The 26,744-nt window shown below is 40.9% G+C and overlaps 1 protein-coding gene across 1 annotated transcript in view; it reads right to left on the minus strand.

The window, feature by feature from the left end:
* The window catches only part of C11H1orf21 (chromosome 11 C1orf21 homolog), a 123,886-nt gene that overhangs the window by 76,996 nt on the left and 20,146 nt on the right, over window positions 1-26,744 (minus strand). Inside the window, exon 3 of the mRNA XM_048357940.1 lies at window positions 5,940-6,034. Within this exon, the coding sequence (XP_048213897.1) occupies window positions 5,940-6,034 (95 nt within the window). The remainder of the gene's footprint in view (window positions 1-5,939; window positions 6,035-26,744) is intronic.

Genomic DNA, 26,744 nt, shown 5'->3' on the forward strand with positions numbered 1-26,744 from the left:
AGGAAACGAGAATGACCAAGAGACACATGAAAAAGTACTCTACATCACTGGTCATAAAAGAAATGCAAATCAAAACAACATTGAGATTCCACCTCATCCCAGTAAGAATGTCCTTTATCAAGAAAACTAACAATAATAAATGTTGGAGGGGATGTGGCCAAAAGGGAACCCTGCTCCATTGTTGGTGGGAATGTAAGCTGGTTCAGCCAGTCTAGAGTATGGAGATTCCTCACACGGCTAAACATAGAGCTCCCCTATGACCCAGCAGCCCCACTTTTGGGCATCTACCCAAAAGACCACAGACAAGAGCACACTAAAGCCACCAGCACAACAGTGTTCATTTCAGTACAATTTGTCATAGCTAAAATATGGAACCAATCCAGATGTCCCTCAGTAGATGAATGGATCATAAAAATGTGGTACATATACATAATGGAATTTTATGCCTCTATCAGAAAGAATGACATTGTCCCATTCATAAGGAAATGGAAGACTTGGAAAAATTATACTAAGTGAAGTGAGCCAGATCCAAAGAAACATGGATTCTATGGTTTACCTCACAAGGAATAATTAGCACAAGTTTAGGCAAGTCACAGCAGTGGAACACAAGAGCCCAATAGCTATGCCCTTATGAATGCATAAGATGATGCTCAGTAAAATGAACTCCATGTTATGGAAATGACTGTTATATCACTATTGAAATTACTTTCAACATGCCATGTGAAACAGTAGCTCTGTTTGTTGATGATCCTCTTGTATCCCCATGTGGTTGAAACTGCGCTATCACTGTATCTGGATACTGTATATACTGGTATTAGAACTAGGGAAGTGAAAGGGAATATCAATATCGAGAGACAAAGGATAAAAATAAAAAATGACTCCAAAAGCAATACTTGCAAAACCATTAGGTGTAAACCAACTGAACAACTCATGGGGGGACGGGGAGAGAGGGAGGGGGGCGGGGAATGAGGGAGGAGGTAATAAATAGTACAAGAAATGTATCCATGGCCTAACGTATGAAACTGTAAAAAATATAAATAAAATAAATGAAAAAATGAAGCTGAAAAAAAAATGAATGGAGCAAGATGCTAGTGGGTCACACCCATAATTCTAGCTAATCAAGAGGCTGAGATATGAAAGATCTTGGTTCAAAGCCAGCCCAAGTAGAAAATCTCTAGACTCCACTCCAAAATAACAAGCAAAAATGTCAGACTAGAGGCATGACTGAAGTGGCAGAATGTCAACACTAATTAAGAAATCCAAGTGAGAGTGCAAGACCTTGAGTTCAAGCCTTGGTACCAGCCAGAACAAAAAGAAAAACCTTAAATGGATTATGCTATATACTCAGTTCTGTAATCTGCAAGATTTTTTCCATGATTACTCTATAATTCCTCCCTCCTTCCCTCCCTCCCTCCCTCCCTCCCTTCCTCCCTCCCTCCCTCCCTCCCTCCCTCCCTCCCCCCTCTTTCTCTCTCTCCCTCCCTCTTTCCTTTCTTCTTTCTTTCCTTCCCTCTTTTTCTCCCTTCCTCCCTCCTCCCTCTTTCCCTTCCTCCCTTCCCTTTTGGTAGTTCTGGCATTTAAGTTCAGGACTTTCTCCTTGCTAGACAAGGACTTTACCTCTTGAGCCACATCTCCAACCTTTAGTCATGCTTTTTAAAGGTTTCCTAAGTGATGCAGTTTTTATTGCTGTCATGCAGGCATGAATAGTGATGTAAGCTGAGTACCATGAAGAATTTGTCACAAATGTCCTCACACACTGGACACCTATTTGAAGATACAAGATGTGGGGACTATGGGTGTTCATGTTTAGATTTGCAATGATGTGGCTGAACTCCCTGAGTGCATTTACCATGAGCCCACGAATACATACTTTTTTACAACCGTGTCAAAACTATGGGTAATATTTGGGATTCTATGCTAATTGGTATTTCCTCAATTACAATAAAAATGTATGAGGAAATACCACCCAGATGGTAATTAAGCAATACATTGAGTTAAAACTAAGGTAACAGGAAAAATGTTGTGCACTTTGTTTTATTTGCAAATACCCAGCTGGGCATCTCTTTTCCATCTTTGGACACAGCAACAAGCTTCTTTTCATAAGAAGCCAGGGTCTGTCTTGGGGTTCCACTCACTCTTCTTGCTGTAGCCCAGGTTCCCTCCGATGTGGATTTGTTTCCTTCCACGAAGTGAATGTAAAGACCTAAAGACCTTGTGAACTTATCTGAGTGCAGAACTGGGCAGAATAGAGCAGCAAGCTTTTAGAAATTTGCCTTCATTGACTTTCCATAGCATTCAATTTCGTTTTCAGGGACATAGCTCTTTTCACCTTGGGTTTTATTGGTTTGCATATTCTTTAAATTACCTAATTACAAGGCATTCCACCAATACAAACTGGGCTGATAATCAGACACTGCCAGCTCTTGGAAAACATCAAATTAATAGAATAAGACATGTGGGTGTTTCAGAGAGTAGCCGAGTGGCTACTTAGAGGAGAGGGCCTTGAGCTGCAGTGTCTGAATGAGAGAGGGAGAGAGGTAGTTGGTTAAGACAGTATGTACCAGGTTAATGATGTGAAATATAATTCTATATGTTTCTCATTCAGTCTGGTGTCCCATGAACCATCTGCTACCTAACACTACCTTTTACCTTTTTTTGTTCACTTGATTGATTTTCTTTATTATTATTTTTAAGTAACTGCACAAAGCAGTTGTAATTCATCACCACAGTGTGTGAATACAGTGTATCGCTTACCTTCATCTCTCACAGCTTACACCCATCCCCTCATAACCCCAACCACTATGGAAGGCAGTTTGGACATTGCTCAAAAAACCAAATATAGATATATCCTAAAATCATTCTTTTAAATGATCAATGTTTAAAAACTTTGTGACTTAAATTATTTTAAAGATTTTAGAAAGCAAAGTTAAGTCTATTTCATATCCCTTTCAATGTAAGTTTCACGTTCAGGAAGTTATTAATATTTCCAAACAACATGTTGGCCAATACTTGTTTATATATGGCAAAGAACAGAGTAGGTAACTCAGAAAACATACTACCAGTCAGGTAAAATAAATATTAATTTTTAGAAAGCAGAGTGTAAGTCAGGCATCCATGGCTCACCCCTGTAATCCTAGCTACTCCGGAGGCTGAGATCTGGAAGATTGATTTGAGGCCAGCTCTAGGCAGAATCCACAAGACTCCTCCTTCAAAATAACCAGCTGAAAAGTAAGGCTGTAGCAGTGCTCAAGTGGTAGAGCAGTAGCTAAGCAAGCAAGCCTAGTGAGCATGAGGGCCTGAGTTCAAACCTAGTACCACCAGAAGGAAGGAAGGAAAGGAAGAGGGGAGGAAGGGAAAAGGAAGGGAGAAAGGGAGGGAATAATCGAGAAGCAGACAATTCGATAATCATAGATAACCATTTTCTCCCCATCCCCCAAGCAAGGTTTTACAGGCTTAAACATTACTATTGGGAGTCTAACTCTATTGTCTGTCAAAGAAAAGGAGGGAGTGTCATTGATGATGCTCAACTAAGTCAGAATGACCAGAAGATATCAGTGCTAATTCTGCCCTCCATGCTGACAAAGAAAGCGTCCACTAACTAAGGAGCTAGGTCTCAGAATGTGGGTACATGGAGGAAGAATTCACAAGCTACCAGGTTAGGGGGTGCTTCCTTTAGTATTCTGCAGCATGTGACTGGGAGACCCACACTGATAATCAGATATAGGGCAAAGTCTCTGCCACTCTGCTCACCACCACCTCCTCTCCACCTTCTCTCCCCGAAACAGTGGGACTGAAGATGACATTTGTAATTTAAGCCAGAACTCTATCAAGCAGGGAGAAACCCTACTTTCTAGGCAAATGAAACATATAGTTCATCTACCCAGGTCTTGAATTTATCCATTCCAAGTTAAAACTAATAAAAGAAACTAAAATCATGTAATAACTCTAGTATTAATTTTTGGCTTTCAGTCCTAGCTACATTTTCATAGATTTAAATGTTGATGCTAAAAACATCATTACTATAGGTATTATGAATTTCAGTCACTTATATGATACTTTTTCTTTGTGTGTTGTGTGTGTGTTGAACTCAGAGCCTGGGCAATATTCCTGAACTCTTGTGCTCAAGTCTAGTGCTCTACCAGTTTCAGCCACAGCACCATTTCTGTATTTTTGGTAGTTAATTGGAGATAAGAGTTTCACAGAGTTTTATTTCCTGGACTAGGATTGAACCCCAAACCTTGGATCTCAGCCTTGTGAATAGCTAGGATTATGACAGGTATGAACCTGGCCACATGACACTTTTAACTCCAAATCTCAATCATCAAACATCTTATCATCTAGACTTTTGTTTTTATGGTGCTAGGGATGGAACCTGGGGCTTGTGCATGCTACTGAGGCATCTTCTGCTGAGCAACATATCCAGCCCTTTATTTTCACTCTTCCTAATAACCCAAAATGTTCACTTACTGATAGTTTAATATTGCAGGCTAGAGAACAAAGCAAAACGATCTACCTCTAATATTCACTAGAGTATCGTGGGAACTAATAGACTGAAATCCTCAAGAGCACTAGATAATATTCTGCCAGCTCGTGCTTCTTGTAGCAGAAATCACAAGAAGGCAGAAAAAAGGAGTGTATGATATACAGTTCTACAGTTCTTTAGATTGATTGATTGATTGCCAGTCCTGGCACTTTAACTCAGGGCATAGATGCTGACCCTGGACTTTTGTGTTCAAGGCTAACACTCTACCACTTGAGCCATAGCTCCATATCTGGCTGTACTGCAGTTTTCTTAAAAATGTATTCACTTGATGGGAAGGGAAAGTGGGAGAAAAATGAGGAAGGGGTAACAAGTTTGAATTGTACTCACTATATTATTAGCTGTAACCCCTCTGTACATCACCTTGACAACAAAATTAAATTAAAATAAAAAATACATTTGCTCAATCATGAAAGAGAGCAAGTAATAAAATACATATAAAATACAAACAAATATTATTTTGTACCAATACAACTGATTAAATATGCATTTTAATAATACTTCTAAGAAATCAGTTAATATAATCACTAACCATCTTTTATAGAAGTAGAATAATAGAGTGGAATATGTATATTGATTCATAGTAAGGGAAAAAGTTTATAACTGATTTCATATCATGACAATTCTCACATTGGACACAAAACCCACAATTCTAGCTGGGTGCTGGTGGCTCATGCCTGTAATCCTAGCTACTCCAATGGCAGGGACATGAGGATTGAGGTTCAAAGCTTGCCTGGGCAGACAAAACTGTGATACTCTCTGATCTCCAATTAACCACCAAAAACCTGGATGTGCCCTACAGCTTAAGTGGTAGAGACAGGGTCAGCCTTGAATGAAAAAGCTAAGTAAGAGCATGGGGTTTGAGTACATGCCTCAGTATTGGCACACACAAACACAAAACAAAACAACAACAAAAAACAAACCCCATAATCCTTTCCAGAAGTGCAAAGTCTCTGGGGACCTACCTTTAGCAGCACACGATTTTCCTTTGCTTGACAACTTTCTTGATCACATTACATATCCAGAATAATAAAACTTTACCATTTATCCTGACTTGGATAAAAGTTAAAAGACACGGAGAGAAAACAAAAAAAAAATCTTCCAGCTATAAATCTCAGTCCTATACCACTCATCTTCCCCCTTTAATTTAGTTCTTTTAAGACATTAATAATTTTGCTGTGTGTTCCTTGGAGCATTCCTTATCAAGATTAAAAAGGGGCTATTCAAGACAAACAGGATGCAGGGAGTAATGGTGTAGCTTCCAGGCAAGCTATAAATAGATACAACATTTTCCAGAAATTGCGAGCCAGTGTGTGAGTTGCAGCTTAAATGTACAGTGCAGATTTTATTACAACCATGTCACCCAAAGTCATCATTAAAGAGTGAATTCAATTCTTACCAAGTTTTCTTGGTTCCTAGCTGCTATTTTCTGCTCCTCTTCTGCCCCATTTTTCATGTATTTGACCTCTTCCACTGGTTTGATCCTATATTCATCTGGATGCCAAAAAAAAGAAAAGACATCTTACAATTTTCCCCCCACAATCATAGAAAAGTGCCAGTAAGCAAAGTCCAATGGCTTAATCTGTTAGACTCTCTTCCCTCTGGCGCGTCTATGTGGATCCTCTGGAACAACCTGGAAAAAGCATCAAGCATCTTGGATCTGCTCTGTCTATTGGATGGGCTCATCATCCTGAACATAGACATGAGTTTCCCTGCCCAGTCCCTCTACAGACAGCAAGCAAGCAGAGCAAACAGGCTAATCTGTCCAAAGACAGCTTTAAATCTATACACACAGAGATACACAATGACCCAGGAAGACTGAAAAGAATATTCCTATTTCTCCTCAAGAGAATACTAGTGTAAAAGACCTGGGATGGCAATTTTCAAGTGGCATGTTCACACATTAATTTCTTTCTTATGTGAAAACAGAGTACTGGTTAGAGCTAAGGAGTTGAAAAATAAATAAATGTAAACAAATGGCATGTGAATTTTTCCTATCTACAGCTTGCATTTTAAATCTTTGAACTGTGTGCAGTTACCACAAATACAGTATACACTTAGTTAACATCTATATTTATTTGATTTAAAGTCACATACACGAAATGCATAATATGAACCAGTTCTAATAGGTAAGGTTATTGCTGAAAATTGTTGAGTATAGACAGTCACAGATGGAGCGGTACTTCCCATCAACCAGCGAGGCTATAAATTCCCAGTGTCAATAACCATTCCAGGACAATTCAGGAAAACATCAGCTGGAGTTTTCCTCCAGGACAGAGGACAGAGGTGATGATTATGATGACATTTTCATCAGATTCCTGTCAACAGAAAATAAGTTAGCCCTCCAAAGTTCAAAAACAGAGTGACTTTGACACATCTTCGGTGTAATTTTTTTTTTGTTTTTATTCAGTTATAGGGCTTGAACTAAGGGCCTGGGTGCCATCCTTGAGCTCTTTTGCTCAAGACTAGCACTCTACCACTTTTTTTTTTGTTTGTTTTCTGCCAGTCCTAGGGCTTGGACTCAGGGCCTGAGCACTGTCCCTGGCTTCTTTTTGCTCAAGGCTAGCACTCTGCCACTTGAGCCACAGCACCACTTCTAGCCATTTTCTATATATGTGGTGCTTGGGAATCGAACCCAGGGTTTCATGTATACGAGGCAAGCAGTCTTGCCACTAGGCCCATATTCCCAACCAGCACTCTACCACTTTGAGCCACAGGGCCACTTCCAGATTTCTGGTGGTTAATCAGAGATAAGAGTCTCATACACTTTTCTGCCCAACTGGCTTTGATCCTCAGATCTCAGCTTCCTGAGTAGCTAGGATTACAGGTGTGAGCCATCAGCACCTGGTTCGCTTTGGTACAATTTGAAGGATCAAAATCATATAAATTATGAAATAAAAAAAGCTATCAACAAACTGATCCTTGCTTGTTTGGCAGATGGTATGGAATAACACATAACTAAGAAGAACAGCTGTCTATCACAAAGGGAGTTCATGTTTCACAGTTTAAGAAGTTGTGATATATTTTCTTATTGGTCAAAATTAATTGTGTACAATAACTACTTTCTTATTAACTTTCTGTTTTACTGTTTTTCTTTCTTATTTTTTCTTTTTCTTTTCCTCCTTCCCTCTTTCCTCTTTTCCTCTCTTTCTCTTTTTTTTTTGGTGGGGTTGGCGGGGGGGGGGGGTATGTGCAGGTACTGGGCCTTGAACTCAGGGTCTGAGTGCTGGACCTTAGCTTTTTCACTCATGGCTAAAATACTACCACTGGAGTCATACATCTTTTTTTTTCTGAATAATTACTTATTTATTGTCAAAGTAATGTACAGAGGGGTTGAGGTTTCATACATAAGGCAGTGGGTACATTTCTTTTTTTTTTGGCCAGTCCTGGGCCTTGGACTCAGGGCCTGAGCACTGTCCCTGGCTTCTTCCCGCTCAAGGCTAGCACTCTGCCACTTGAGCCACAGTGCCGCTTCTGGCCGTTTTCTGTATATGTGGTGCTGGGGAATCGAACCTAGGGCCTCGTGTATCTGAGGCAGGCACTCTTGCCACTAGGCTATATCCCCAGCCCCCGACATTTCTTGTACAATTTGTTACTCCTTCCTCATTTCCCCCCTCCCCTTTTCCTCTTCCCCCATGAATAGTTCAGTTGGTTTACACCAAATGGTTTTGTAAGTATTGCTTTTAAAGTTGTTTGTCTTTTTATCCTTTGTCTCTCGATTTTGATATTCCTTTTCCCTTCCCTAGTTCTAATACCAGTATATACAGTATCCATCCAGGGTATTCAGATGAGATACAGTGACAATGCAGGTACAACCACAGGAAGAGGATACAAGAGGATCATCAACAAAAAAACGCTACGGTTTCACATGGCATGTTGAAAGTAATTACAACAGTGATGTAACACTCATTTCTATAACATGGAATTCATTTCACTTAGCATCATGTTATATGTTCATAAGGGCATAGCTGTTGGGCTCTTGTGATCCTCTGCTGTGACTAGCCTAAACCTGTACTAATTATTCCCTATGAGGGAAACCATAGAGTCCATGTTTCTTTGGGTCTTGGAGCCATTCTTCGTTTCCAGCTTTTTGGTAGTTTCATTGGAGATAAGAGATTCATGGGCTTTCCTGCCTGGGCTGGCTTTGAACCTCAATCCTTAGAGCATAGCCTCCAAAATAGCTAGGATTACAACTGTGAGCCACTGGCACCTGGCTTTTCTTTTCTTTTCTTTTCTCTTTCTTTCTTTCTTTCTTTCTTCTCTTCTTTCTTTCTTTCTTTCTTTCTTTCTTTCTTTCTTTCTTTCTTTCTTTCTTTCTTTCTTTCTTTCTTTCTTTCTTTCTTCTTCTTTCTTTCTTTCTTTCTTTCTTTCTTTGCATTTCTAATACCATTTTCTCATGTTTTGGGTTTTCTTATGCACTCCTTAACACACTACCCCTCAAAATAGTTATCACAGGAACATTTTCCCCAAGTAATTATGCTGGCCAAACGTTTCTCAGAATTGTCATTCTTGTAAAGCTAATATATTTACATAGATCTGCATAAGAACTCCATACTCACAGCAAAGCCACCTGTTTGTTCCACCTGACAACTAAGGGCAGATATGGATTCTGCCTCTTTCTACAGAAATTGTTGAGACTGGTATAGTACTGAATGGTCTAGGGATTCTAAGTCCTAAATGTCTTAAGAGGTTAATCAATGGCCTGTAATTCATATAACAATTTCAAAGAATTTCACAGGCAACTATGAGTGGTGCATGCTGGAATCTATCACTCAGAAAACTGAGGTAGGAGGATCTCAAGTTCAAAGCCAGTCTGGGCAACATAGCAAGACTCTGTGTCAGACAAACAAATAAAATGAAGATTTGGCTGGGTTTGGGAAAGATGGGGGAGAAGGATGGAAGGGATGGCACTGATCAAGATGCACTGCACTTAGAAAATGATCACTGAATTGAAATCCTTTTGTACAAATACTTGAAGACACTTTTTAAGAAGTGAAAATGAATATCCTGTAGAAATACAAATAAAAAAATTCACATCCCAGTTTGGCATTCATAAGAGAAAACAAATTATCAACACAATTAAGAATTATTTACTGAAAACCACATAAAGAGAAACAATTGTCAGTTTTAAAAGATATAAATAATTATGTCTCCAATATAATCAACAAAAAGCCAAGTAGAAGTAAAAACAAAAAATTCAGAAACAAATTCCTGAATTCAGTTTGGAATATTAAAATTGATACCTATAAATATGGCTTGATGAAACAATTGCTAATTTCTTTTGGTTGGTTGTGGAGCTTAAACTCAGGACCTGGGCACTGTCCCTGAGTTTCTTTCGCTTAAGGCTAGCATTCTACCACCTGAGCCACAGTGCCCACTTCCATCTTTTTCTGTTTATGTGATACTGAGGGATCGAACTCAGGACTTCATGCATGCTAGGTGAACACTCTACCACGAAGTCACATTCCCAGCCCTCAACTGCTAATATTTAACTGAACTGTGATCTTAGTTATTTCTGGTGCATCTCTAATTATTTCAGTATTAGCAAGACATAGCCAGGAACTGGTGACTCGTGTGTATAATCTAGGCAATTTTGGAGGCTGAGATAATGAGGATTGTGGTTCAAAGCCACCCAGGTAGAAAAGTCCTCAAGCCTATTATCCCCAATTAATCAGCAAAAACCCAGAACTGGAGGTGAGGCTCAAGTGGCAGAGTACTAGCTAAGTGACAGCCAGAGGCCCTGAGTTCAAGCCCTAGCACTGGCATATATATACACACACATACATACATATATGTATGTTAGCAGGACTTACATACATACATACATATATGCTTGTGTGTACAATATATACATCTGTTACACATATAATAAATTATAGTTCCAGAGATTCTATGTCTCTGTCTACATGACTCAAATAATAGGATAGCGAAGAGCATACATTTTCAGACCTAAGCAGGAACTTCTGAAAAATCCCAGCTAGCTCTTCAAAACTCATGTAGCAAAAGGTGTGTCCCAGAAAGGACCACCCTTTCCTTGTCATTGTCCTGCCATCTGTCATGCCACAGTGTAGTGCAGACACACAGAGCAGCCTGGCAATATCCAACCTTCATTCTCCCATCCTGCCAGAAGCACTACTGAATTAAAACTATTAATATTTCTCTAATGTTTTTCTCCAAGGAAATGAATGGCAAAGCCTGGTAACATGACTTTCAAAGTAGCATTATTCCAAACACAGGTTTTACTCTTTCTTTTTTTTTTTTTCCTATCAAGACAAAAATCTCCAACAATTTAGAAACCAGATAGATTTTGATGCATCATTAATCATCCTGGCTGGCTAGCTATGATGATGTTAAAGGAACACAATATGATTATATACAGATAAAGAAGGAAGAAAAGAAGGAAGGAAGGAAGGGAGGGAGGGGAGGGAGGGAGGGAGGGAGCGAGGGAGGGAAGGAGGGAGGATGGAAGAAAGAGAGGCAGGCAGGCAAGCCAGACAGAAAGAAAGGGAGAAAGGAAGAAAGAAAGATATCCAAGATGACAAAGCAAGGCCTGTCATTACTACTTACATACATACACTCGGCACAAAATCTATCATGGTTTAAGACAAAAAATGCCAGCAAGATGCTTAGAGAAGCAACAATTTAGACAAAACAGATACTTAAAGAACAATCTATCACATTTCACCGAGGCTTGTGCTGGGATGAAGATGTCCATTTACAAACAGACAACTAATCAAGAAACGTGTCCCACATTTCCATGGCAATGCAGCTGTCGGGAATGGCTCTCCTCGACAGACCTCTACCAGGACAAATGCAGCCTTTGGGGGCATGACAGTGAGGCTGAAATCCAGGTTTCCTTTCTGTGGCAGGCTCAGGGGATTTATTTGGGACTGAAGGCCCCTTTTTATCAGAGCCACAGAAGAGACAGTGAGGACAGCCACTGTTACCAGCCAGAGAATCCTGGCAGGGGATCAATGTGCCAATTTGATTAAGAGTGGAGAGAGGCAGGACCATCTTCCTCACGCTTCTGCACACCTGTTCACCATTTTTCTCTTCTTCCTGTTCATCTTGCCAGGTGGCTTATTGAAATGCACGTCATGAACAGGAGGCTACCTCCCCATTCCTCTGTGCAAACAGTTGCTCGCTGTGCTAGTCAAAATAGATCTAGGGGGAAAGCAATGTCTTGGTGACTTTTTTAGTATTTTATCTGGAGATTATAATGGAGGAGCTCAGTTGTTTTCTTTCTTTCTTTTTTTTTTTTGTTTTGTTTTGGGTGTTTTTTTTTTGGTAGCCATTAATCAAAAGGAGACTTGGCCGGAAGGCGTCAAAGCAGATTTAGATTTTGGCTGTTTGGGAAAACAACTTTATGATCCTTTCTTGTCCTAGAGTAGCATATAGAGTTCTCTGCCTTCATGCATCTAACAGGTACATTTGCAAAAAACCCCTGGCTTTGTAAGAACCCTGATATCAATTCTCTCTCTAGCTGATTAAAGTAAGTTTATTAATTATGAAGACAAATTTGTAGCAGGTCTTCTATGTGCAATGCCTGGAAGAAAGGTGGATTCAGCTAATGAGCTTTTCAATGAAAACAACTCAGACAAGGTTAACCCCATGGTGTCCTGCTAATGATACTCAACTACTTGTAGAGGACACAGATCTGCCTGGGAATTAAGCCACTGTGATTCTGGGTGAAGGAGAGCACTCAAAAGTAAACACAAACAATATATCACCATTCAACATCCAGATGGTGTGTACTTCAAAGTGCATTTTGGAGCAGAAACTACTTAAGAAGGGGTTATTTTTCTTTCTTCCCTAGGAATCCATGGGCTGGGCTGGATAGAGCTGAGCTTTGTTATTAATCCTAGTATTGGGAGGGGGATCATGAGAGGAGGTGATGTTGAGATTCAGGCAACTGGAAGAGAGGGGAAACATTTCCTCTGTTTCTGGATGGACGGCCAGAAGGAGGCCAGTGTTGTAAAATGGATCTTTGACCTCAAACAACTTTCTCTTGTCAAGTGGTCCTAAATCTCCCCATAGCACACACGCACATATGCATGCACGCACGCGCGCGTGCGCGCGCGCACACACACACACACCTTCAATGCTTAAATCCCACAATTTTTCCTGGCCTCCCTCGGCCCTGCCTCTAGGGTAACATCTTCATGAAGGTATGTCTAAGATCAATTCTCACACTTTTATTTTCTCTGACTCTGTATTGTGCTCAATCAAAAGGTGATCTTTACTAATTAGGAATCTCTTGTTGGAAGAAATGCAGTGTCAAGGGAAACCTTTGAGGTTGGGTGTGTACTATGGAAGGGAGAGTTACAAGAGGTCCAGAGTTACTTTAGGGACCAAGAGAGTCACATTGGACAAACCGACCTTTATTCTGAGGTGTTGTTGAGCTTCTAGGATTGCGTGTTGATGTTTTTCATCAAATCCAGAAATTTATATCTTTCCCTTCCACTTTCTTTCCTTCTCTCCCTTCCTTATTGCCTCCCTTCCTTCCTTCCCTTTGGCCCTCCCTTCCTCTTTTCCCTTTTCTCCCTCCTACTCTACCCCCTCCCTCTTTCCCTTCCTCTCTCCTTATCCTTCCCTCAATTCAAAGGGTTCATATAAATAGCAGAGCTGGGATAAGAAATCAAGTAATGGCTGGGAATATGGCCTAGTGGTAGAGCACTTGCCTTGTATATATGAAGCCTTGGGTTCGATTCCTCATTACCACATATATAGAAAAAGCCAGAAGGGGCTCTGTGGCCCACGTGGTAGAGTGCTAGCCTTGAGCAAAAAGAAGCCAGGGACAGTGCTCAGTCCCTGAGTTCAAGCCCCAGGAATGGCAAAAAAAAAAAAAAAAAAGAAAGAAAAGAAACCAAATAATGCATCGTCTACACTTATTTACTATATGATTGTGCTGTGCTTTTAAATTTTTTGCCTTGTCTATCCTACCATCCTAATTTCCAAAATACAGAAGTATTATTGTCACATTTTTGTACCAATCAGTCCATGAGTAATAACAGAAACTTAATTGTGGAGACATTGGAGAGCAGAGAAGAGTGAAGCCTCTAATCATGTCAGCATGTCTGAGCCTGGGTCCCTTCTAACCATTCCTATCATTCCTCAAGTAAAAAGCACCTGTGGGACAGGCTAAGTACCTGCTGCATGCTGGTCTGTGATAACCTGTGCTGGGAGCATGGAGGGAAGGGGATGGAGGTCAGGAAACAGTGCTCAAGGAAAACTAGCTGTCTAGGGGACCACACATGCTTTTGAAACCAGCCTTGTGCTTGAAGCACGTTCCTTTGCACACCCAGACCAACCGCATTTTACTCCCACAGTTCCCTGGGATGGGTTCTAAATTTGGAAGAACCTCATGCATACACACTCCACTGGACAAACACATATGCCATTAGCAATTCCCTCAGTAAGGCATAATTATCATAATCTCACTAGCAGAAAGTACCAATATTTAAGCTGCTTCAAAGTAATTATAAAGTGCCTATTCTTAATCTTGGGAACATTTCTAAAACCAAGCTTGGACAAATTTAATATAAAATATATTAGTTTTTTCCAGGGGTTGTTCCAACCTAATGCAGTAGAGATAAAGATATCTTGTGGTGATATTGCGTATTATTGTTTGGGGTTTTTTGGAGGGTGGGTGGGAGGAGGGTGGTACTGGGGTTTGATCTCAGAGCCAGGGCACTGTCCATTGGCTTTTTTTTTGCTCAAGGCTAGCACTCTACCTGTTGAGCCACAGCTCAGCATCCAGTTGTTTGGGGGGGGGTGCGGGGGTGGTTAATTGGAGACAAGAGTCTCAAGGCTTTCCTACCTAGGCTGGCTTTGAATTGCTATCCTCAGATGTCAGCCTCTTGAGAAGTTAGGATTACGGGTGTGAGGCACAAGCACACAGCAATTGTTTGTGCTTGCTATGGTGGCTCCTCCAAATTTCATGTTGAACTTAATTCCATTTTGATAGTATTGAGAAATGGGGTGTTTAGGGAGTGATTGAGTTATGATGGCTCAGAGCTCTTAAATGCAACAGAGGATGTTACAAAATGTGTTGAAAGCTTAAGTCTGTCCTTCTTGCCATTCTGCTTACGGCCAAGCACTGATTCAGAAGCAGGTCCTCACTCAATACCACAGGCCACCTTCTTGGTCTTGGACTCTCCAGATACCAGAAATATAAGAAACAAATTCCTATTGTCTATAAATTACCCTGCAATGGAGTATTTTGTCATAGCAGCACAAAAGGTCTAAGACAGAAGGGTAAAACCCACTGCAGTGTTTGCTCATTAAAAAGGGCATTTGTCCTTTGTAAAAATATGTGACAAATTGAAGACTAAAAATGGTATGTGAGCCGGTTGCTCTTGGAATCCCAGGACACATAGAGATTGGTCAAGAGGATGATAGAACCGGCTATTGACAGTCTCTTTTTTTTTTCTCCTTTTTCTTTTCTGTTCTTTTGTTATCTCTAGGGAGTTGTACAAAGGAGTGGCCATTTGGACAGCAAATTTCCCAGCTCCCTTTGGAAGGTGACAGGGACACCCACTACAGCCCAAGCATGGAAGTCAAGACTATAGGCTCTGTTCTCAGTCCTGATCTAGTCTCTTTTCTGGAGACATGCTAACCAGCAGAATCTACGTCTTGGGTGGTGTGGGTCTTTGGCATTCCTAGAAACTTATTTCTCTCTGAGGACAAGAGATGGGTGCCTCAGCTTCATGGAGGATAGGGAAACTTAGGATGCAGAAGTACCATGGGAAGGATAAAAAGTGATAAATCCTCTGATGATGGCACCTTTAATATCTAAGACTGGACCTGCAGGTCCCATTCCTGACACATTTAATCATTCCAGAGGGCAGACAACATATTTCCTTCATTCATTTAGGGTTCATTAGTCAGTGACCAAAGAACTATTACCTAGTCATTAAGGGCCCCAGAACATTCATCTTCTTACTAACCTCTGACAAAAGACACAACCAGACACAGGCCAGCCTGGATTTAGAAAAATGTCCTGCAAACCATGGCTTAATATATGGGTAGGGGCTGAATTTGTCTCATACACTAAGTTCCCAATTTAGGCACAGGATGAGTGGCTAGGGTTTCAGCCCTCTTACCTGTGGAAAGGTGTAAGGACAAGCCAGCCCATGGTAACAGAGACTGATCTGATTCCCCAAGAGCCTTGTCCTGCTTTCTGCCATGGAGCTGGTTCTCATACCGGCACACAACTGTTCGACTCTTGAAACGTTTGAGCTTGACTAAATTCTCTCTGCTATTCATGGCAAGGTTCCTGTTCCCTTGATAACATTCTGGATAATGCCGGCCCAGGCTTCTATCTTCCCCTGCTTTGGCTTAATTCTTGTAGTCCCAGGAAGCCAGCATCCACACTCTCTGTTACAGCTTCAGAGTGCTCAAGGGGCCGTGCTGGGTTCAAACGCAGGATGAACTGAGTCCAGCGCCAAGCTCTTAACCTCCACATCAGTTTTGTTGTTTGTTTGTTGATAGTATTGAGGTTTGGACTCTGGGCTTGGCCACTTGCTAGGCAGGTACTATATCACTTGCGCCACAGTCACAGTCCTTTTTGTTTTACTTTCCAAATAGGTATTGAGTTATTGCCAAAGCCAGCCTGGACCACAATTCTCCTACTTACGCCTCCCATGCATCCCCTTGGGTGGCAGGTGTGTACCACATCAACCAGCTTGTTGTTGTTGAGATATGGCCTATCATTTTGCCTAGCCTAGCCTAGAGCCAAGATCCTTCTGATCTCTTCCTCCCCAGTAGCTGGGATTATAGAAGTTAGCCATTGTGCATGGCCTATAGAGATTTAGTTATGTTCTAGATCTGAAACCTGCCTTGGGCCTACAGGCCTGACTGGGGGTTGTAATTGGCCATTTGGGACTACTCACCCCAAACAATGCAAATGAAAGCAATGGTGAAAAAAACAAGGGTTTTAATCAATACAGGCAGAGCTGTAAGGCAGAAAGTAAGCATTTCAAACCCCAAGAAATGGAAACAAGAGATTTTGTTGTTGTTTATAGTTGCTGTTTTTTTTCCTTTTGGTTTGTTTGGCCATTTATCTGTCTTTGGGAGGGTAACATGGGGCACAGAAATGGTGGGGAAAAGGGTGAACCAATTCAGCATTGGTACTCACTAGACACTATGTGGAAAATGAACTACACAACTTGCAGGTGGGGACAAGAGAGAAAACCTAGGAAAGAATGAGGGAAGGGATGATATGGTTCAAAAAGAAATGTATTTATTACCTGACTTATATAACTGTAACCCCTCTGTACATCACCTCTACAATAACAAAATGTATTTTTTTAAAAGACAGAAAGTAAGCATTTCAGTACATCTTCAAGCACTGACACGAACTTTAAGTTTAAACAGAGGAAGAGAAAACTTGGTGCAAGGGCAAAAGGTCTGCATGGTTAAGGAGTCTGGGTCAACTGCAGTCTGCTTCACCATTATCTCAAATCTGGTTCTGCAAGATGGTTCAAAAATGTCCTCATTGCTTCAGGGGAGAACTGGTTTATACAAGTTGATTGTTCCAGGTTGGCGGTGGGCTCATCTTGGGATGGTCTGCCTGTGAGGCTAGGATGTTCCTGGGATCCACAGTGATTGTAGCTTTAAGACAATGTCTGGAGACTCTCAGGTGCCTTGGGGAGGGATAGGAAAGGGGATGCTGTAAATGTTGACAGTAAGACACCTGAGTTACTCTGTGCCTTAAAGCCTTGAAGGATGAGATGAGTTAGGTATCATTGGTTTTTGGATAAAAGCTCCTTGAGGAATTAATATGTCTCTGTTCAGAGTTAAGTAAGAGTCTAACCCAAAGTTTTACAACAGGGAAGACAGATGTAAAAAAAGATGGATGATGGGGCTTTAATCCTGCTCATAGCTACTTCGTGAGCCCAAGAGAGGCAGTGCTTTTACCAAAAGCCCCTCTGAAAAGTGGACATACAAATACACATTTAATTCTCACAAATTTTGTGAGGGAAGATTGTCATGTCCATATCACTCAGAGAGGGAACCTGAGCACAGAGTATTTGCTTACTCCTCCAGCTGTGCACCTATTGGATTTGGAACAAACCTTGAACCCACAGTCTAACCCAGAACCTCAACTCTCATTAAAGTTTCTCACAAATGTGAAACAGTGAAGTAAAATTCTGTTATAGAGGAAAATTCTCTTTATAAAACCTGCAGGACTATTATTCTTTCACAAGATGTATACTCTCCCTAAATGTAAGCTTTCAGACAAAGCTTTTGGCTCAGGTCTTTAAAATACATACCTATACTGAGTTTGAGCATCCCTATTTAACAAGCCAAAATCCCTAAACACCTCCAAACTTCTGGAGCACTAATATTTGCTACAGGTAGAAAATTCCATACCATGAAAATCATTAATTATTACCATGCAAAAAATTATTAAAAGTATTGTACAGAATTATAATAAGGCTTTGTGTACAAAGTATACATAAAACAAATGAAATCTAAACTTGGGCCCTATCACCCAAATATATCATTATGCATATGTAAATTCTGTATATGTAATCATTACAAAATCTGAAAAACAAAAACAAAAACCCAGGATTGGAACCTCTTCTGATCGCAAGATTTTCAGATAAGAAACTACAGGATCCTTCCAGAAACTCTCTTTTAACTAGGAGGGCTTTTAAACACTTGATTAGGGATGTGTGTGTGTGTGTGTGTGTGTGTGTGTGTGTGTGTGTGTGTAAAAGCACATATTAATGGTCTTAATGTCCAGCTGACTTAATTCCTTTCACTGAACTCTGATTTCAATGAATCTCTGGTATAGAAAAGATTCTGGAGAAAATAACCCCAACAAGAATCTTCTCAGCATTGAGCAACCCTGCCCCCACCCCCAGGACACCCTAAGTAGAGAGACCAGGGGCCAGATGGGCTGGTGTGCTTTGTGATGCAGATTGAGAAGGGGTGAGGAGGTGAGCCGGAGACTCCAGCAGCCCAGAGCTAAAAGAGAGAAGCCTAGCTAATGAGAGGGGAGAGCAGATCTCGCCAGAAGCTGGAAGCCTTGGGTAGATTGGGCTGGAAGGAAGTTGCAGAGGATTAGAGAGAGACATTTTTGACATAGTCGAAAGCAAGACAGAGAAGCACAAAAAGTCACCAGAATGGCAGAGAACTGCTTTCATGGAAAAGTATATTCCAGGATGCTGGGCTGTAATTCATGAACAAGAGGCCTCTTTGGATTCTTTGAGACTATTCAGTGAAATTTAGAAAGCTTTTCAATGCGATATGAGGTTTCTTTCACTGTGCCTCTGGACCAACGATGGCTTCAGGGGCTTGACTTTATCTGGGCTTATAGAACTATTAGAAAGACTTCGGTGGCAGCAAAATCATTAACAAGAGCAGGAAGAAAATGGATAGAGTCATTTTCAGCTCAAGTAATTCCCTGGTCTAAGCAGTGCCATTGAATTTTTAAAATGGAAAAGCACATGTGAAATATATTTGGTGGTAAAATAGCATCGTGTCTGTAATTATGAAAAATGTTCACAATCTGACTTGGACTGCAGATGTCTGAAAGCCTGAGGCTGGAATGGGGGTCGATGGGCGGGCATGGCACTGCAGACTCTGCCATCTTCTCCTCTGACAAGTCTAGACCTCTTCCCACCAGAGCTTTGTTCTCATAAAACAAAACATTGCTTCCAGTTGATAGGAATCTGCAATTGATTTTCCTCCAGAGACTGAAAGTGGTCTGACAGTGACAGCGACAGAGAATAGCTCTTCAGGACCAAAGTGTCTGGGGAGCGAGGAATGTGCCACTCCCTGATGGCTTAATGGTGAGTGGTGTAGTAAATAAGTACACATTTCCCTTAGGTAGCTTTGAACAAGCCTATTTTAGTAGCACTTTCTGCTCTATCTGCATGTGGAAGGCAGAAGCCTTTCTGAAGATTACTCTTTGGAGAAGAGAAGATGAGGATTCATTCAGAAGGACATCTAAGCAATTCAAATCAATTCAAATCAGCATGGGGGGGGGCAATAGCTAGTTGGGCTCGTGCACATGTAGATGGATGGTCCTTAGGGACCACCTTTACGCCTTGCCTTGCTTGCTTTTCATCTGTTTTGAAGCTATTTAAATGTAGATTAAGACATCTTCAACATTCTCTTAGCTGACTTTTCATTCTGCTTCCTCAAAGAGGACACATGATAGCAAAATGATCTGTAGTTTCTAAGACTTTCAGTGATTTAAATCAGACTGCCCTCCCCCACCCCCCCAATGGACAGCAAAGCTAAAAAGGCTCACATAGTTGAACACAGTCTGGAGGAGAAGTCATGAGGACAACTACAGTTCTGTGCTCATCTTCTTTAGCCTTCTTGCAGATGGCATTACCCTTTCAGGGATGCTCTTGTACTTGACGGCTTGAGTTGACTAAAACTCCTGAGTTAGAGGGTTTTCAAGGGTGAGGGGATGCACAGCCTGATATGGCTCACATTTCTCTTAGTCTGAGACAAGGGGTAAATCAGGGAAAATAAGGCATGGGAGACAGCAGCCAGTAGCTCTATTAGAAACATATAAGCATTATTTTCCTTGCTGTAAGCCTTACACTCTTCATAAGCTGTAGTATTAGTAAAAAGAAAAAATTCTTTAAAAAGAATCTCTCTCGGTCTCTCTCTCTCTCTCTCTCTCTCTCTCTCTTTCTCTCTCTCTCTCTCTCTCTCTCTCTCTCTCTCTCTCTCTCTCTCTCTCTCTTTTCCTGGCACTGCTAGCCAAAATGATTAATGTGCTCTGGAAACTGAGCCAAGGGTATCTTAAAGAAAGAAAAGCTGGGTGCTAGTGGCTCAAGCCTAGCTACTCCTAGCTACTCAGGAGACTAAAATCTGAAAATCAAGGTTCAAGGCTGGCCAGAACAGGTAAGTCCTTGAGATTTTTATCTCCAATTGAGTGCCAAAAAAAAATAATAGCTGGAAGTGGAGCTGTGGCTTTGAGCAGATATAAAATTCAGGGACAGTGCCCAGGTCCTGAGTTCAAGTCCAAGAAAAAGAAAGACACACATTCTGGAAAAACAAACTATGTTTTACTTATCTCAAAGGTTGACAACTGACTTGAATGGAAGAATCCATTCTTTCTCTGAAGGGATGCCCAAACAGGACCCAAGCTAATTGAACAAGCCAACCTCAAAATTTCTGGTTCAGTTGATTAAAAACAGTGTAACAAAGGATGACATAATGGACCAGGTATTGTAACAAAGGGAAATATTTACCTAAGGTGGATTTGAGCCATGCTTCAACTATTAGTCTCCATAATACTAGAGTACTCACTGTACCTGTGATCATCTGAATAGGGTATCCATTTTTCCTTCATTATGTTGTACTAATGAACTTTCTTGGTCTCTATCTCGATGTGTCCTCAAATTCTTTCTTGGGACAGCCCTTAGTACCTAAGGGCAAGGCAGAGGCCCATCTCTCTTTTGAGGATCTTTCCAGAGCATCAGCAGTCACCAGTTCTGTAATGTTCTACATCGAAAGCTGCGTACACACCATGTCTTTCCCCAGATCAAACCAGGGTGAACATAGCTCCTCTCTGCAGGGGCACATGTGACATCTGAGGATCATACCCTGAGAGATAGATACTCCTCCCACCAGAATTCCTCATTACCTTCTATAACCCTACTGTGTCCATTTCCAGAACCAGCCCTTAGACAATCTTACAGAGCAGCTCTCATCTCCCAGTCTTGCTGAAGAATTTCAGCCTTGAGATTCTTCCTGTTCTAGGCCTTTAGTATCTATTCTAACTAGTGAGAACCAAGGGTTACTGACTGTTTGGTGGCTCCTTCAGATTTTCTATGGCAGTATGGTCTGGGATCCCTAGATTCCATTCTAATAAGCTTGTTACCTACTACCTTCCACTTAGCCATTCCATTGCCTGTCTTACTTGACAGGATACGCCCTCTGTCAACTTCTATAATCTGTGGAGGCCAATCAAACAGCCAAAGACCAGATATCTGTAAGTGACCCCAGATATTTACAATAGCTTGTATGCTTCTTCCCATGGCATGACTCAAACCATTATCCTACTGTCTTCACTCCCTGCATAGCTAGGATAATAAATATATGTCACCACATCTGGCTTGTTTGACAACTGCGTTTTCAGCTCAAGTTGGCTTTGAATCCAGATCTTTCTGATTTCTATCCTCTGAGTTGCTGGGATTATAGGCATGAGCCACCCTTCTTGGCCTTTATCCTGACTTCTTCTGTAAAAGGTAACTGTGCAAGCTGGGTGGGTTGGTGAAGGCCAGGTGTGGTGATTTACATGTAATCCCAGTAATCCTTGCTCAGTAGGGTGAGACAAGATTGTTGTTTGAGGCCAGTCAGGACAAATGAGTAAGACCTTACTTAAAAAACAAGCTGTGAATGGAGGCACACACCTATGGCACCAATCACTCAGGAGATGGAGCAGAAGGATCTTGTTCTGAGTCTTGCTGGGCAAGAGCTCAAAACATCTAAAACTATCTAAAAACAAACTAAAAGCGAAAGGACTGGGGTTATGGCTCAAGTGGTAGATGGAGCGCTTGCTTGTAAGCAAGCTAGAAGTCCTGAGTACTGTGAGGAAAACCAAAAGTTATCAGGCAAACTTTTTGCCTGGGTTGCCTAGACCCATGATCCTCAGAACCTCCACTTCCTGAGTAGCTGGAATTTCAGGAGTGAGCTATCACACACAGGAATACTTACCATTCCTTTATGGTCAGAACATGAAAGCTCTCTTCTAATTATTTTGAAATATATATGATATAACTTAACTGTAGCCACTCTGCTTTTCAGTAGAATGCTAGGTTCTATTCTTCATTTCTGTCTTTGACACTGTGCCTGTTGGGCAATCTCTCCCCATTCAGAGTAATCCTTTAAATGTCAGCCAGGCTCCATTGGCTCATCCTTGTTATCTTTACTGAAGAGGCTGAGATTTGGAGGATGGAGGTCTGAAGTCAGCCAGGGCAGAAAATTCCATAAGACTTCATCTCCAATTACCCAGAAAAAAAATGCAGCAATAGAGGCCTAGCTTAAATGACAGAATGCTAGCCAAGCAAACTAAGGAAGTATGAGGCCCTGAATTCAAATCCTGGTAGCAGCAAAACCCATGTCAGACTTCCTCCTCTCAAAACCCTTTTCTGACTCCTTCTATTACCTTTAGGATAGAATCTAGGTCTTACCTGAGTTACAGGGCCAGCTGCCTCTCTGAGTTAACCGCCCAGGCACAAAAGTTTGGGGCTTCCTTCCTCAGAACCCAACAGCCAGCTCCCGCATGGAGATCTGACCTGCTATTCCTTTTCTTAAACAGGCTGTTCCCAGGCAGGTATCCTCCTGTATAGTGCTTTGCTGCCAGGTGTTTGCACAAAGATCAACTGTTCAGATAGAATTTTCTGACTGATGATTCCAAGCTAGCTGTCCTGCCTGTAACCTTAAGTCCACTTTCATTCTGTTTGTTGCCCAGGTATCAGCCTGACCACACACATCTGTCTCTCTTACCACTGCCTGGCTCAACCCTAGGCTATAAGCACACTGGGACAGTCACTGGATTATTATACATCCTACCGACAAGTAAGAGCCAGTTAGAAGTATTTGCTCAATAAACACTTATTGAATGAGTCATTTGGGTTTTTAGTATTTGGCCATCATTTAAAGCATACTATATTTCAAAAAACTGGCACTTTCACAACCTAATCAGAAGAGAGAAGCCAGGGAACAAAGGACAAAAGCCACTGTCAGGATTTAAGATCTTTGCCACTTTTCAATAAGACTTCCACAAGTGAAAGAGAGAAATCAGAGCTAAAATATACCCACCAAATGCCAAGTTGCTTGGTGCACTGTGGAAAAATGCTTCTTCAGCTGGCTGAGAATTGAGGTTCAAAACTAGCCTGGGGAGATAAATCTGAGAGACTCTTATCTCCAATTAACTAACAAAAAGCCAGACATGGAGATATGGCTCAGGTGATAGAGTGCCAGCCAAGAGCAGAAAAAGCTGAGTGAGAACGTGAGGCCTTGAGTTCAAACCTCAGTACCAGAACACATACAGACACACAGACACATACAAACACACACACACACACACACACACACACATACACACACACACACACACAGGTTTCTTCATACCTACTTAGACAATTCCTTCTGTGGTTACAGATCAAAGTCGACAAAATCTACAACGACACTTAGACAGTAAAGTATGGCTATATCTAGCTGGAAAGGGAATCCAAATGTAATTTATCTAATCTTGGCTTTCAAAATGGAAACAAAACACAAATAGAGAGTTGTGCCTGTAGCTTTATTTTCAAACTGAAATTTCTTAGTTTCAGAGTGTGCTTTTTTATACTTTTGTAGATGTGCTGTTTTTACTTTACCCTGATAGTTTACCTTCAATTTTTTTTAATTTTTTTTGGAGAGGGAGAAGGTGTTTATTGGAGTTTGAACTCAGGCCCTTGCAGGTGCTAGGCAAGTGCCCTACCAATTAAGCCATGCCCTTTTCTGGTCTTATTATTTGTCAAACAGTACCTTGACTTATGCCTGAGCTGACCTGGACTATGATCCTCCTGTTTATGCTTCCCTCATGTCTGGGATGGCAGGCAGGTACCAATACAATAAGCTTTTTCTGTTGAGATGAGATCTTGTGAACTTGGGACCGGGGGGGGGGGGGGGGGGGGATGGTGGGGGGCGGGCAGGGGGGCAGGGAGAACAGGCCAGGAAGGACAATCTTCCAGGCTTAGCCTCCTGAATAGCTGGGATTACAGGTACAAGGCACCATGCCTGGCTACCTTCAATTCTTATGTGATATACATGAGCTTTTGAAAATAGATTTTGAATGAATACTTGAATATCCATATACATCACAACTTCAAACATGGACTATTACTAAGAAGGAAGTGACTACTGTCACTGAGTTCTCACAGGCTTAGTCACTCCTCAACCACAGTCCCTCTGTCTAAACTTTAATTATGCAAGATTTCAAAAATTGTTAAAGAAAATTTTATTCACCATTAAAAATATTTTTAGTTATATGTTAGAACATTATTTATTTATATGTATATATATTACTATATATAGAATGTTTATGTATTCACATACCAACATGCAAGCATCTCTTTATTATCATTTAGAATTGGACTTTCTTTAAGTTTTGACACTATCTTACTCTTTTATACCATGCCTAAAGCAACACATACAGGGACATTAAATTAATAAGAAAATTCACTCTGAGTGTGAATAGTTCTTAGAAAGTCTGCAACCTAGGAAGTTGTTCTTTTTGTTCTGCTTTTTATTGTGCATTTCATCGTGTGTGTGTGTGTGTGTGTGTGTGTGTGTGTGTGTGTGTGTGTGTGTGTCTCCAATTCTAGGACTGGGACTCAAGGGCCTTGGGGCCTTAACGCGCTCATTTGGCTTTGATTGTTTGAAACTGGCATTCTACCACTTGAATCCACATCTCCAGTCCAGTTTTTTGCTAATAAGTTGGAGGCAGTAACTCCTGGATTTTTCTGCCCAGGCTAAAATCAAATCTAAAATCTCCAGATTTCAGTCTCCTGAGTAGCTAGGATTTATATGCATGATCACAGTGCCTGGCTCATCATCACTTTTAAATAACAGAATTAATCTATCCTAGCCCTCCTTCTTGGGCAACTTTAAATCAAAGTTACAACTTGCATCCAGCACTGACTAATAGCTGCACCAATTTAAGCACCATTGGGTAAAAGATAAACCAGTCATTAACATAGTAGCAGGGATAGGACCCTGTACACATCAAGCTTTCTTACATTCTAGCTCATGTTCTTCTGAAACTGCAGTAGATATTGGTGATATTTCTAATACTCTTACAAAGAAAAACTGCAATCAACACCATGATCAACTTTGGACTGCAAAGTCACGAATAAAGTCAGTTGAGATTTGAAGGTTGTGGTTCAAAACCAGGTGGGACAGAAAAGTCTGGAAGACTATTATCTCAAACTCACCCCCCCCCAAATAAACCAAAAACAAAACAAAGGCAGAAGTAGAGCTGTTGCTCAAGTGTTAGAACACTAGCCTTGAGCAAAAATTCTAAGGGATAGTGCCCAGGCCCTGAGTTCAGGACCAGCTCACATGTAGGCGTATGAACGCATGCAATCATACACACACACACAAGCGCACACACACACACACACACACACACACACACACATGCTGTGACTAGCTGAATGTATCCTCCATCATCATGGTTCTGAAAAAAATTCTCAAAATGAAACTACATAGATTATTTCCCATGACTGGAAAGAAACTGAGTTATGCAGGTGAGTGAAATGTCTACTATCTAGTGAGCAGGTAAAGTTGAGTTCTTGCACAATAACCATCAACAATCACCTAGGACAACCTCATTCCAAGGTACTGAAACCAAAGCCCACAGGAGTCAGCTGTCTTGACTAAGCACAAATACTTCCATATTTCCTAATCTCCAGGTCTCTAGCCAGGTCCTAAAGCCAAGGGCTGGCTGCAAATGTCTTTTTATTTTTTTGGCTCTTACTCTTTTATTGTTATTGTAAAGTTGAAGTACAGAAGGATTATAGTCAGATACTGGTTGAAAGTGTCACCTCTTCCCTCCTTTTCCTTCCCAACTCTTCTACCCTAAAAGTTTTTAGTTGATTTTCAACATAGTGTCTAGAGAGTATCATTGCTGCATTTGTTCACCCTTTGCCCCATCGTTTCTGAGCTTCCTCTTACTCTCTCCCAAGCAGATAAAATTACACACAAAAGTTACAGAAATAAAAAACAGCGGCAAAGAAGAAAAAAATTAAAACGTCTTGTTTCCATTTCTTGGAGTTCATTTTGATAAATATCATTTTACATAATCATAGGCACATAGCTATTGAGCCATTGTGATCCTCTCCTAAGAATATCCTCCTTTGGTCTGTGTTATTGTCTAGAGTCCTGTTTCTCATGTCAAGTTTATATTTTGTCTTTTATCATCTAATGTGTTTACTTATTTTTAATTCTACTCTTAAACCCATTTTTCATATGAATGTGACTATTCAGAGCTAAATTGGAAAACACAGATTGACAAATACAAAGCTCCATTTATGTGGGTTTCTAGATGCCTTTAATTACATAATACACCCTGGAGGTGTTGTTTTGATTTTACTTGAGAAAGAAACAAACACCTGTTTCACTAAATGTGATAGCAAATAGGACCTCATATACATTGTACAGAGTACTTAGTCTGACT

The sequence above is a fragment of the Perognathus longimembris genome, chromosome 11, assembly GCF_023159225.1.
Source record: "Perognathus longimembris pacificus isolate PPM17 chromosome 11, ASM2315922v1, whole genome shotgun sequence".
Classification (NCBI taxonomy): Eukaryota; Metazoa; Chordata; class Mammalia; order Rodentia; family Heteromyidae; genus Perognathus; species Perognathus longimembris.